This window comes from Panthera pardus, unplaced genomic scaffold (genome assembly GCF_024362965.1).
Source record: "Panthera pardus isolate Hobbes unplaced genomic scaffold, ASM2436296v1 HiC_scaffold_10, whole genome shotgun sequence".
NCBI lineage: Eukaryota > Metazoa > Chordata > Mammalia > Carnivora > Felidae > Panthera > Panthera pardus.
Genome location: NW_026526655.1, coordinates 32,671,401 through 32,685,452, shown reverse-complemented (window position 1 = coordinate 32,685,452; position 14,052 = coordinate 32,671,401). Strand labels below are relative to the sequence as shown.

At 35.6% G+C, this 14,052-nt stretch overlaps 1 protein-coding gene across 3 annotated transcripts in view; it reads left to right on the top strand.

Moving 5' to 3' along the window:
- NBEAL1 (neurobeachin like 1) overlaps positions 1-14,052 on the top strand; it is a 176,095-nt gene that overhangs the window by 83,225 nt on the left and 78,818 nt on the right. For all 3 annotated transcript variants that reach the window (XM_053906042.1, XM_053906037.1, XM_019446321.2), the window contains 10 exons: positions 549-717; positions 1,176-1,309; positions 1,773-1,932; positions 2,042-2,144; positions 2,896-3,052; positions 5,013-5,171; positions 6,663-6,822; positions 9,658-9,746; positions 12,679-13,257; positions 13,605-13,780. In XM_053906042.1, the coding sequence (XP_053762017.1) occupies positions 549-717; positions 1,176-1,309; positions 1,773-1,932; positions 2,042-2,144; positions 2,896-3,052; positions 5,013-5,171; positions 6,663-6,822; positions 9,658-9,746; positions 12,679-13,257; positions 13,605-13,780 (1,886 nt within the window). The remainder of the gene's footprint in view (positions 1-548; positions 718-1,175; positions 1,310-1,772; positions 1,933-2,041; positions 2,145-2,895; positions 3,053-5,012; positions 5,172-6,662; positions 6,823-9,657; positions 9,747-12,678; positions 13,258-13,604; positions 13,781-14,052) is intronic.

Genomic DNA, 14,052 nt, shown 5'->3' with positions numbered 1-14,052 from the left:
AGCTTCATGCCCAGCATGGAGCCCAACATGGGTCTTGAACTCACAACCCTGAATCAAGACTTGAGCTGAGATCAAGAGCAGGACGCTTAACCTACTGAGCCATCCAGGTGTCCCCCACCCTGTGCAACTTCCCACCCTGTGGCTACTCTTCAAAGCATCTCCCTGAATTAAGGTTCCTTTAGCTTAAGGCTATCTTGTACATTGCCTGAAAGTTCAGCACATTTTTTTTTTTTCAACTTTTTTTTTTTTTTTTAATATATTTTTGGGACAGAGAGAGACAGAGCATGAACGGGGGAGGGGCAGAGAGAGAGGGAGACACAGAATCGGAAACAGGCTCCAGGCTCCGAGCCATCAGCCCAGAGCCTGATGCGGGGCTCGAACTCACGGACCGCGAGATCGTGACCTGGCTGAAGTCGGACGCTTAACCGACTGCGCCACCCAGGCGCCCCAGTTCAGCACATTTTTAATGTCACACATGCTGTGTGGGTGTTAAATGACAAAATTGCTCTTGTTTTATAAGATTAAAAGATTGTAATTTTCTTTTTCAGGACATCATAAACTGTATAGGTGGATTAAATGTACTGTTTCCTCTGTTGGAACAAATCAGCCACTTTGGTGAAGGACAGATTTCTGAAGGAATGAATGAAAGTACAGTTTCTGAATTGGTAACACCTGTAGAAGGAGATTGGGTGGTATTGACCTCCACAAAGGCTTCAGGTATTAAGATGAAATTAACACACAATAGTCATTGAGAAATTTGAGAATTAATTGAAAAATAGGTTAAAATGTCTTGCCACCCTTAGGAAGAAATTTAACCATTTGTAGCTGAAGCAGCCCATCCCTAATTTTACTAATGTAATTCAGAAAGTTCATTAATACTTTAGTCAGAAAAATTAAGATGTTGGTTTTACTCTTGATTGTCCTCAGTTTCTCCTGTTAATGGAAATATAACAGCATTGCTAAACTTATGGTAGAAAAAAATGTTTCCATGTGTATGTAAGTATACAATATGCAGTTGCTGCTTTCTCTGATATTTGCATTCTGCAAGTGACCTTTGGAGGCAAATTGCTCAACCAAATTCTTGTTTGTTACTATATGCATTATGATATAGAAAATGTGTTATAAAAATGATTTAGAGTAATATGATCATTAATGACATGTTCACAATTCCTCAGAGTCAAGATTAGAGAAAAATCTAATTGCAACATTTATCTTGATTGTGAAACACTTTATTCAAAGACATCCCATCAACCAGGACAATCTTATTCACTCCCATGGAGTTGCCACTCTTGGTGCCTTACTTCAGAAGGTGAGCACAAATTTAACAAGTTTGCAGATGTGGCTAATGATTGTAATTAGCAGTTTGTCTTTAGGGTTTTTTTTCCTACTAGGTAAATATTATTTTAAATTACACTACTATGGCTTCATTTATATTAGTGGATGTAATTTTATTTCACAAGCAGGTATTTTATCCTACTCTTAATCACATTTTTATAAGAATTAGTAATCTTACATAATAGTGTATAATCTTTGTATATAGGACTTTGTTAACATTGGTATTTGGGATCTTTGTTAAATATGATTTTAGGAATATGACATTAGGAAAATATGTTCTAGCAGACATCGGAAAAATTAAAGTTTAAGTTGTTTATATTTTTGTAACAGAGATTCTCATACTTAGTAGATATTCTGAATTAATCATTTGTAATTTAAATGTAGCTTAATGATAATTAAGCTGAAATTTACAGAGCCCTCATCTGTTTGGATTTCAGGTGCCAAGTGCCTTGATGGATGTTAATGTATTGATGGCAATTCAGTTACTAATTGAACAGGTATCATTAGAGAAAAATATGCAGCTCCTGCAACAAATGTATCAGTATTTACTCTTTGACTTTCGTATTTGGAACCGTGGAGATTTTCCCTTCCGAATTGGTGAGAGAGCAGGCTGTTGGATCAAATTTTACAATTGTTTTAGAAATTTATAACTATTTTTGGGATTTTATTTTAGGCATATCATTTAAGGGTGAACTTTGTATTTTAGGTCATATACAGTATCTTTCCACCATCATCAAAGACAGCAGGAGAGTTTTCCGAAAGAAGTACGGTGTGCAGTTTCTCCTAGATACACTTAGGATTTATTATGGGTATGATGTCCTTGTTCCTTCTCAGTTCGATACTGTTTTCTGCCTGCCACTGGGTTGGAATTTCTAGATTATTTATTTTCCAGAAATTCTAATATCCTTTAACTTCAGAGAGACAGGAAAATGTGGAGGTTAAAATGATGAACAATGTATCACATATATTGGGTTTGAATCTTATGTTTCATCAACTGGCTGTAGGTAACTTACTCAAATTTCTCTTCTTAAGTTGTGTCTGTGACAAGGAGATAATAAACCTGTGACACCCTATGGTTGTTTTGAGGATTAAACTAAATAATTAAGAATGTGTAAAGCACTTACAACTGTGTCTTCTCCTTAGTATTGTTTAAATATATATAAACTATTTAGGGGCCCCTGAGTGGCTCAGTCGGTTGAGCGTCTGACTTGATTTTGGCTCAGGTCATGATCCCAAGGTCATAGGATCGCTCCCCGCATGAGGCTCCATTGAGTGTGGAGCCTGCTTGAGATTCTCTCTCTCTCCCTCTCCCCTGCTCATGTGTCCTCTGTCTCTAAAATATAAATAAGTAAGTAAGTAAATAAATAAAAGAAGCTGTTTTAACTATTTTTATCTTTGTCATTGCAACTCCTAGCTTTAAAAGGTTTTCCTTAAAAAGAAAAAACAGATACCATGAAACATGGACACATCTTTTTTTATACTATGAATTCTTGTGTATAAAAAAGCACTAAACTATAAAAATTTTAAATTTCAATTCTCGCATTTTACTTTCTTTTCCAGGAGTGATTGTAAATACAGTGAGCTGTCTGTAGATGACATTCGAACAATAAGGACTTCTTTGTATGGACTAATTAAATATTTTCTGTGCAAAGGTGGAACTCATGAAGAGATACAAAGTATTATGGGTTACATAGCTGCTATCAATGAAGAAGAACAGGTATCATGCTCCAGATAACTTTTTTCCCCCACACTTAAGTTGCTACATCATCTTCTTTTAAAATTACATATATATTAAACATACGTTAGGGGCACCTGGGTGGCTCAGTCGGTTAAGCGTCTGACTTCAGCTCAGGTCATGATCTCACACTCTGTGAGTTTGAGCCCCATGTCAGGCTCTGTGCTGACAGCTCAGAGCCTGGAGCCTGCTTTGGATTCTGTGTCTCCTTCTCTCTGCCCCTCCCCTGCTCATGCTCTGTCTCTCTCTGTTCAAAAATAAATAAAAACATTAAAAAAAATATTTGTAAACATACTTTAAGAGTAAAATGTTTATTAGATATAATACGATATTATGCAGTTGAAGAAGTAAATTTTATCTCCTAACTATAAGTTTAATAAAGTAGTTGGTAATGTAATAAAATATTTTAAGTAGCTAGAAAGTAGTATCTGGAAGTAGTTGCTTTGGCACTTCTGAAGACTATTTTTATAGGCCACATAATATACATTTACCTGTTATCAAAGATACTGGACAGATTTCTAACATGAATTTAACATAGGTTTATAAGAATCTTGCATAAAGAGTAAATTATATTTCTATTTTTAGGTACTTTTATATATACATTATTCATTTCATTTATACCTCAGAACTACTCTGTAAGACAGTGGTTCTCAGTGTATGGTTCCTGACCATAATTACCTGGGAACTTGTTAGAAATGCAAAACTGCTGAACCAAGTCTTCCAGGTGATTGTGGCGCATGGTAAAATTTGCAAACCACCGATATAAAATATACAGACAAGGGAGCGCCTGGGTGGCTCAGTTGGTTAAGCATCCAACTTTGGCTCAGGTCATGATCTCACAGTCTGTGAGTTCAAGCTCTGTGTCAGGCTCTGTGTTAGGCTCTGTGTTGACAGCTTGGAGCCCTGGAGCCTGTTTTGGATTCTGTGTCTCCGTCTGTCTCTCTCTCTCTCTCTCTCTCTCTCCACACCCCCCCCCCCTTCTCCTGCTTGTGCTCTGTCTCGTTCTCAAAAATAAATTTAAAAAACATTAAAAAAATTTTTTTAAATGTACGGACCAGGAAGTAACCTTCCCATTTGCACATTTGGAAGTATATATTCAGAAAGATTAGGTGACTTAAAAAGTCATACAGCTGACAAACCTAGGAATAGAACCCAAGTATATTTACTATTTCTGTGCTCTTTCTCAACACCAAACTTGAGCAGCCTTAATTTATATTGACTCAAATATTTTGTGCTTTTCAATGAAGTATTCTTTGTGTACTCAGTGCTTACAGGACTTCATCATTAATATTATATAGATGAGTTAACTTATGCTGTTTCTCTGTAAGATTAGACTACTTCAGAAGCTTGTTTTTATTTAGAGTAATGATAGCTACCTTATTTCATAATAGCTGTATTGCCACCTGCTGTGATTCATTGCCAATGGTGTTTTCTTGGTCAATTTAGTCAAAGAGTTATTTACTGAAAGCTTACTTACACAGAATCATAGTAAGATATTATAGGTATATAATAATGAGTTATATCATTCTTTTAGCCTAATGGAGGCAAGGGTAGGTAAGAGAGCTTTATAAATAATCTTGAAACAAACAAAAAAAGAATATAATAATATTTGTAAGAGAGATACAAAGTCCTATGAGGTTTGCATATTACATGTTGAGGAGACCAGGAAAGGCTTTATGGAAGACATGGCTTTTCATGTGGTTATAGCACTATAGGTATATTCAGCAGGTGAATATGTGGGTTGAGAGGATTACACAAAAGGAAACAAGCCAAAAGCATAATGGAGGTAGGAGGCAGGGCTATTTCATAAGACATCAGATAGTCCAGTTAAGCTACAACATTAGGGTATATATGATTTAGATAAATAACTGTGGTTTATGACTGTATTTGTGCTTCCATGTATGAATGTGGTTGTTTGTTTTGTGTTGTTTAATTTTAAAAGCTCTTTGGAATTTTGGATATGCTCTTCAGTCTCCTGCGTACCAGCCCAACTAGAGGTCAGCTTTTCTTACTGCTGTTTGAACCAGGAAATGCTGACATACTTTATGCCTTGCTCTTAAATCAGAAGTACTCTGACAGACTAAGAGAAATCATTTTTAAGGTATAAACATTTCTTAAACATCTTTATATTTGGGGATATTTGTGAGTATATGAATTGTAAATATTCATTTCATGAATGTAAATTCTTTTTTCATACCTACTTCTATCTAATTTTAAACTGTTCAGTTTGTTTTGATACATATTTTTTGCGTTTTTACTGTTTGAATATTTAAAAACTGTATGGATATCTGATCAATTCTTTCAGTGGAAAATCCACTTGGTTATATCATTCTCTGTATAAAACTTACCATCTCCGTTTTTTGCCTTCTATAAAAAAATTTTTTTTCAGCATAATTGACACAGTATTATAATAGTTTTAAGCATACAACGTAGTGATTCTACATGTTTGTACATTATGCTTTGCTCACCTCAAGTCTAGCTGCCATTTGTCAGTATATAACGTATTACAATGCCATTGGCTATATTCCCTGTGCTGTACCTTTTATTCCTGTGAGCTAACTGGAAGCCTATACCTCCCACTCCCTTTCACTCGTTTTGTTCTGTCTCTTGACTTACCATGGGTCTTCATGGCAGGTCACACATTTTAGCAGTTAATAGTAATAACTGACTTTATGTAGCACCACTATTTGTCAGGCAGTAATATATTCTTCATATATTAGCTATCTTAGTCCTTGCAAAAACCTTATGAAGTGAATATTATTATTCCCATTTTACAGATAAAGAAACTGAGGCCAGAGAGGTTGGTAACTTGTCAGAGGATATTGAATATTTTGTTAAGCTATCCAAAGTAGTCAGTTTGAGCTTCGGTTGAAGCTACCCACTTAACCTTTTTTGTTAAAAAACAGAGGAATTGGTCCTATTTCTACTTTTCATGATTTATTCTACTCATTATGCCTAATTGCTTGTGGCAGTTGTTTCCTCTTATATCATTAGTGTTATGTTATAAAGTCTATTTATGGGGTCAAGTTTGGATTGACTGTGTTTGGAATCCCGAAACTTTGGAAAACAAGGGTGTAATAAAAATGATCTGGCATAGGCTCTTTTGAGTATCAATTATGGTGCCCCCCATGGCTGCTCTTCAAAGCATCTGCCCAAATAAGCTTTCCTTTATGGAGATTAAATGTTATTTCTCCAAAAATGACCTTATATGGATTGTTCATGATACTCTGCCAAAATTACCCTGTACCTAGGGTTTCAATGTCTCACTTTTAAATGTTGATCTCACTGCAAGAGGTATGGGATTATTAATTCATTCTCCCATTTTAGTATATGGTTGTTTTCTTTTACAAAATGTTTCCTTGTTCTCGAAAATTATTTTGATAACTGTTACATAAGTGTTATACAAATTATGAGATTGATCTAGAAGTATCTTTTTCTTCTTTCATAGCATATCTTTGTTCTTCTTGGAGACTGTAGGGTTTGTTTCCATCTAAGCCTTAGCCATTAAAAAGGAAATTTTAAATTATTTTAAATAGTGACAGACTGTCCTTAGTTCTCTGTGTTGAGAAAAATATATTACTGTTGTAACCAGGTTATGGAACAAATGTTGAAATGCACGAATGTTTATGAACGAAGTAAACAGCGCATTCGGCTCAGAGAAGTTGGCTATTCAGGATTGGGACTTCTTCTTAATGAAGCACCCGTTAATGCCAATCTCATTAAAAGCCTCACCAATCAAATTATAAATACAGGTATGACTAAGGCTGATAATACTGATATATTTAAGAAATGTTCTTCATAGTAGCATAATTGTATTTGATAGTCTCAGTTTTTTTCCTGAAGGTTTTTTTTCCCTTCCTTCCTCAGGTTACTTTTTAAATTACCTGTTATTTGATTCAGCAGGGCTTTATTAGGTACTATTTTTTATCTATCTTTTTTGTTATTATCTCCCCAGGGCATAGCATAGTGCCATAGGCCTTCAGTAGAAATTTATTGATTGATTAGTAAATAATTGAGTTCTCTATAAGGAAAAGATGCTAGAGAAAATACATACAAAACATTTTATCTTTTTTTTTTAGGGAGCGTAAATCCTTAATTTCAGATATTCTTTTTTGCTTCTCATTTTTTTTAATAAAATTTTTTAGTACTTACGACAAACTATAGTGTTTATGTCAGATGCTGGGGGTTTAAAAGGCGTAAGATAAGGTTCTTCGCTTTGATTGGTTTACCTTCTCATTGATAAGACAAGTACATAAGATATAAGATATGTACATAAAAAGATAAATAATGTATATTATAACAGTATGGATAGTATTTTCAGGCAATAAAAGAAAAGAACAGTTAGGGCTTACTCAGGAGAATGTCAAATATTCTAAATCTATTTTCTTTGTAAGATTTAAACATATGTATAATCCTTATTTTAAATGAGAGTTATTTCAGCATTATGTAACTGTTACCCCCAGTTCATTCTTTGAGAGAGAACTTCAAAAAGAATGCAGCTGGAGGCATCATGGTTCTTGATTTCAAACTGTTAGAGTAATCGAAACATACATACACCATTGGAACAGAATTGAGAGCCCAGAAATAAAACAATGTATATCTGGTCAACTAATATTTGACAGGAGATCCAAGAATACTCAGTGGAGGAAAAATAGTCTATTCAATGAATGGTGTTGGGAAACTGGATATTCATATGCAAAGGAATGAAAATGGACCCCTATCTCACACTACTCACAAAAATTAACTTGAAATGGATTAAAGATTTAAATGTAAACCCTGAACCATATAACTCTTAGAAGAAAACATAAGGAAAAGCTCCTTGACATTTGTCTTGGCAATGACTTTTTGGATATGACCCCAAAAGCACTAGCAACAAAAGCAAAATAAATGAGGCAACATCAAACTAAAAAGCTTCTGCACAGTGAGAAAAACCACCAACAAAATGAAAAGGCAGTCTACAGGGTGGGAGAAAATACTTGTGAATCAAATATCTGAGAGGAGGTTAATATCTAAAATACGTAAGGAAATCATATAATATAATAGCAAAAAAAAATTCCAGTTAAAAATGAGCAAAAGGGGGTGCCTGGGTGGCTCACTCGGTTGAACATCTGACTCAGTTTCTGCTCAGGTCACACTCTCATGGTTTGTGGGATCCAACCCCACGCTGGGCTCTGCATTGACAGCTCAGAGTCTACTTGGGAGTCTTTCTCCCTCCCTTTCTGTCTTTCCCTCACTTGCGTGCACATGCACATGTGCACGCTCTCTCAAAAAATAAAAAAATGTTAAAAAAATGAGCAAAGGACCTGATGAGACTTATTTTAAGTTTTATTTATTTATTTTGAGAGAGAGAGAGCACAAGCAGGGAGGGGCAGAGAGAGAGGGAGAGAGAATCCCAAGCAGGATCCACGGCAACAGCGCAGAGCCTGAGGGGGGCTCGATCCCACGAACTGTGAGATCATGACTGAGCCACCCAGCTGCCCCCTGAATAGACAGTTTTTGCATAGAAGACATACAAGTAGCCAGCAGGTAGACGACAAGGTGCTCCACATCTTTAATCATAAGGGAAATGTAAATCAGAACCAGAAGGAGATAGCAGGTCTTACATATTAAGATGGCTATTATCAAAAAGACAAAAGATAACAAGTGCTGGTGAAGTTATGGAGAAAGGGAAACCCTTGTCCATTGATGCTGGGAATGCAAATTAGTGCAGCCATTATAGAAAACAGTATGGAGGTTCCTCCAAACATTAAAAATAGAACTATCATATGATCTAGCAATCCATCTTCTGGGTATATATCCAAAGAAAATGAAATCACTATCTCAAAGAATTATCTGCATGTTCATTGTAGCATCGTTTATAATGGCTAAGACATGGAAATAGCCTAAGCGTCTGCTGATGCATGAGTGGATAAAGAATGTGTTATGTGTGTGTGTATATGTATATATAAAAGAATATTATTCAGCCACAACAAAGAAGGAAATCCTGCCGTTTGTAACACATTAACCTGCAAGACATTATTATGTTAAGTGAAATTAAGTCAGAGAAGGACAAATACTGTACGGTCTCACGTATGTTGAGAAATTCAAAAAAACCAAACTCCTAGAAACAGAGAACAGATTGCTAGTTGCTGGGGTGGGGTGGGAGGTGGGGCAAATGAATGAGGTGGTCAAAGGGTACATGCTTCCAGTTATAAGATGAATAAGTTCTGGGATCTGATGTGCAGCATGGTGACTATAGTTAACAGTGCTGTATTATGGACTTGAAAGCTGCTAAGAGCAGATCTTAAAAGTTAACCACCGTGATAGGAAAATGGTAACTATGTGAGGTGATGGATGTTAATTAACCTTATTGTGGTAATTATTTTACAATATATACGAATATCAGATCATCATGTTTTACACCTTAAATTTATGCAGTTTTATGTCAATTGTATCTTAGCAAAGCTAGAAAAAACCAAAGGCTGTCTATTGTTGACAGCAAGAAAAATAAAATAAAAATGAAAACAATTATTTCATTAACCATCACTCATAGTTCTTTGGCTATCTCTGGAATTCAATTTTAACTTTTTGTTTTTTCCCCACCGTAGATCCTGCTATTAATTTCAAAGATCTGTTGTCCATGGTATATATATCTCACAGGACACATATAAATGTCAGGGTGGTTATCTGCAGAAAGGTTAGTGAACTTTTAAAATATACTTTAAAGGGGTGCCTGGGTGGCTCAGTTGGTTAAGCGTCTGACTTCATCTCAGGTTATGATCTCGTGGTTCATGAGTTTAAGCCCCATGTCGGGCTCTGTGCTGACAGCTTGGAGCCTGGAGCCTGCTTCAGTTTCTTTCTCCCTCTCTCTCTGCCTCTCCCCCACTCGCACTCTCTCTCTCTCTCAAAAGTAAACGTTAAAAAAATTAAAATACACTTTAGAAGTAACAATATTGTCATACTGTGAATAGCTTTTATATTGAGTATTTTATACCAGGTATAAGTTTTAATATCTGTTATTTTATAAATGGCACGATTTTTAAATAGTTTCCTTTTTTGAGGTGAATTAACTTCATGTAACCACAAAAATGTGTTCTTCTTAGCCTCATGTAGTCACCTGGAAATATGCCCTTGCCCCAGTAAAAGATTTATTACAAGAGAATAGTTTGTCAAGAACTTTCAAAGATAAAAACCACTTCTAATTCATATACCATATTTTAGAGTTAATCTTTTGAACTTCGTGGAAAAGCAAGAGTGACTTGCTTTCAATGTACTCCTTTAACTTATCCTGTGTGCTTCTTCCTAATTATAACCTTCTGTCTTCCCTGCTGTTAACCTCTGACCACTATTTAATTTATTTTCTTGTTTTTCTTTTTAATTTTACTCCTTAGTTATGTTACAGTATTTTTCCATTATAAGTCTGTATATGTATCTTTCTCTTTACTGGCCTCATAGAGTTTTTCATTCTATGACTATTGTATGAAGTATTACCTGGTTCCCTGTACATGGACATTTAGATTGTCTCCTACATTTATATGTTAATAAACTTCCGTTAAGAACACTTTTTTACATATACTTTTACCTGTTTTTGGTAATATATCTGTAGGACCTAATCCATGAAATGGAATTGCTGTCTCAGAAGGTACTCACATTTTGCATTTTGATGGATTTTACCATATTGTCCTTGAAGCAGGCTATATAGATTGATCCTTTCCTTTCAGTTTGAAAACAACTTTTGGTGCAGCCTAGTTTTTATCCATTACATGTATATAAAATGAACATAAAATAAGTAATTTTATGGATATTTTAAGTTTTTTTTTTTTTTAATTTTTTTTTTAACGTTTATTTATTTTTTTGAGACAGAGAGAGACAGAGCATGAACAGGGGAGGGTCAGAGAGAGGGAAACACAGAATCTGAAACAGGCTCCAGGCTCTGAGCTGTCAGCATAGAGCCCGACGCGGGGCTCGAACTCACGGACCGCGAGATCATGACCTGAGCCGAAGTCGGCCGCTTAACCGACTGAGCCACCCAGGCGCCCCTTAAGTTTATTTTTGAGAGAGACAGTGAAGGAGGAGGGGCAGAGAGAGAGAGGGAGAGAGAGAATCCCAAGTAGGCTCCATACTTTTAGTGCAGAGCCTGATGGGGGGCTCAAACCCACAAACTGTGAGGTCGTGACCTGACCTGAAATCAAGAGTTGGACACTTAACCAACTGAGCCACTCAGGCACCCCTTATGGAAATTTTAAAATTATGAAATCACGAAAATTTCTTTGCTGTGGGGAAAAAATGGTATTTTCTATCACTAGAATAGTGGTAGCTCACCTATCACAACGAAGGAAAGGAAAACATCACATCATTGTGACTCATTGTGACTAATTGCTTTCTATATCAGCATCAGCATGCATTAGAGCCATTGATATTAAAGTCCCTATCAATATTATTCATCTCCTATGAAACTTGTCAGAGATAAAAGAGATTTTCTAAATACTGGGAGCAAAATTTCTTTTCATCTACATAGAAGTTTATTGTCTTTGTGATAAAAATGTCTTAAGGGTCTTAACTGAATACCTGACAGTGTTTGAGAACCTGTTTTAATCCAAAAATGGGAAATGAGTTGGATAGTAGAGATTATACTCATTGACACTTCTGTGTGTGTTCTTTAATTTCAGTTTCTTTTTCCAGCTAAATAGCAGTATCCATTTTATTGGAGTTAGTGTTTTCAAATTAAAATATAGTTTCTTTGGTGCCTGGGTGGCTCAGTTGGTTGAGTGTCTGACTCTTGATTTCGGCTCATGTCATGATCCCAGAGTTGTGGAATCAAGCCCCATTTTGGACTCCATGCTAAGTGTGGAGGCTGCTTAAGATTCTCTCTCTCTCTTTTTCTCTCTCTCTCTCTTTCTCCTTCCCTCCCTCCCTCCCTCCCTCTCTCCCTCCCTCTCTCCCTCCCTCTCTCTCTTTTCCTCCCTCTTCCTTTCCCCCCGCTTGCGTTCTCTCTCTTTCAAATAAATAAAGAAATAAAATACAGTTTTTATTTTGTTTGTTATTCAAGATAGAATTAATGGAAAAAAAAAAGTGTTTTTGCAAAAGTAGCCATTTACTTTGCCCATAAAAATGAGATGGGGAAACATTCTTGGGATATCTAGGCTCTATTAAAGTATTTGTGTGTCTTATTTACTCTGCTAACCTTAGGGCCAGAACAGGGCCTGGTACATAGTAGATATTCAGTATTTGCTAAAGAAATGCAGTAGGCTCATGGAAGGTATTTAGTTGAGAGGATATAACTTTATTACATTTTATATGTATCTTCATTCTATGTATATTTTCTCTCTTACCAAATTAAATTAATAACATGAGTGTTGACATGTGGAGGATCATTTTATTTTTTTTCTTTATCTTTCAGCAAATATTTAAGTACTCTGTACAATGAGTAATATGCAGATTAGTTAAAAACACAGTGTGTGCCCTCCAGATAATTTGTAATCCAGTTAAGAACATAATCTTTTGAAAGTGTATCTTCCCACAGTTTCTCATTAAATTACTTTGTCATTAAAATAACTGGGAAGAAACTGGTTTTGATGTGAAGTACTGTGTACTTTTTGACGAGTTTTGTATTCTTAATCTCTTCACAGATTTTACAGATTTTGCAGTCCCAGCCAGATGCAGCACATCAAATATCTCAACAAGTGGGTTGGCAAGACACTTTGGTTAGGCTCTTTTTAAAAACAAATTTTGAAAATGGAAATACTCTTCATAAGCACAGTAGAGCTCTTTCAATGAAAGACAATGATAAAAATGTGGTAGGTGAAGAAGATCTTAAGAGGAACTTCGATGAAAAGACTGATGAGGAAAAAATCAACTCTTTTGGCTCAGCTAATGTGTCTTCCGATCAGTGGAGTTTAGAGGATAGACACTCTCTAGACTCAAACACACCATTATTTCAAGAAGATAGTTCTGTGGGAGAATTAACTTTCAAATCAGAGAATCAAGAAGAATTCTGGAATAATAATCCTTCACATTTGAGTTTAGATTTCAGTGGAATAGACTCATGTGAACTGAGCGACAGTGGAAGTCACATGCCAGACAGCTTGCCTAGTACACCATCCCCAATAGAATCTACTAAATCATTTTCTGTGCCATCTGACAAAGAGAGCAGCATCACAAATGATACGGGTTTTAGTGATGACTTGTCGTTACTTGAAAGCCAAGAGGTAAAATTCCTTATTTGTCCAAAAGCTGTTTTCATTTTCATGCATCTATGATATATTTCTAGTCCTTAGAATTGTGTGATTGTTAACAATTTCGTATTATACTCATGTTCTAAGTCTCAAGATCTAAGATTTTGGAAGCCTAGAAGTCACTAAATTGTGTCTTGAGAGCAAAACCGGTGTTGTATTCATCCTTGTATTGCTAGGGCCTACCTAGCAAAGTTCCTGGTTCATAAGACACATTAAAAATATGTTAAATGATTACAGTCACTATATAGGATGGTTCTTTTAATGTGCTTTTAATACTTCCTCCTTCCAATAATTTAATTATACTTTATCTTTTTTTACAGAGATGTGAGGAGGAGCTTCTTCAATTACTGACAAATATTTTGAACTATGTAATGTGTAAGGGACTAGAAAAGTCAGACAATAATACTTGGATTGAACGAGGACAAGTGTTTTCAGCACTAACTAAACCAGGAATATCCAGTGAACTACTTCGACCATCAGATGAAATAAAATTAATGTAAGCACTCATTTGGTGATTTACCCTCTCCTTTTGGAGTGGTCTGGAGTCCAAGATAATATTATTTATTGAACATTTATTCAGGATTCAGTAGGTGTAGTGAGAGAAAAGGAGAAACATTGTACTCAGCTCCTTTTCCTCTCTGTTGCCATTTTAGTGGAATCTAGAGAGAAGTCCAAAAGTAATTCCAATGTGAGGAGATTTAAAACTTTAGTTTGGGTTTAAGGGATTACATATTCCTTATTGTTTAAAATAGTTTTGATAATATCTAA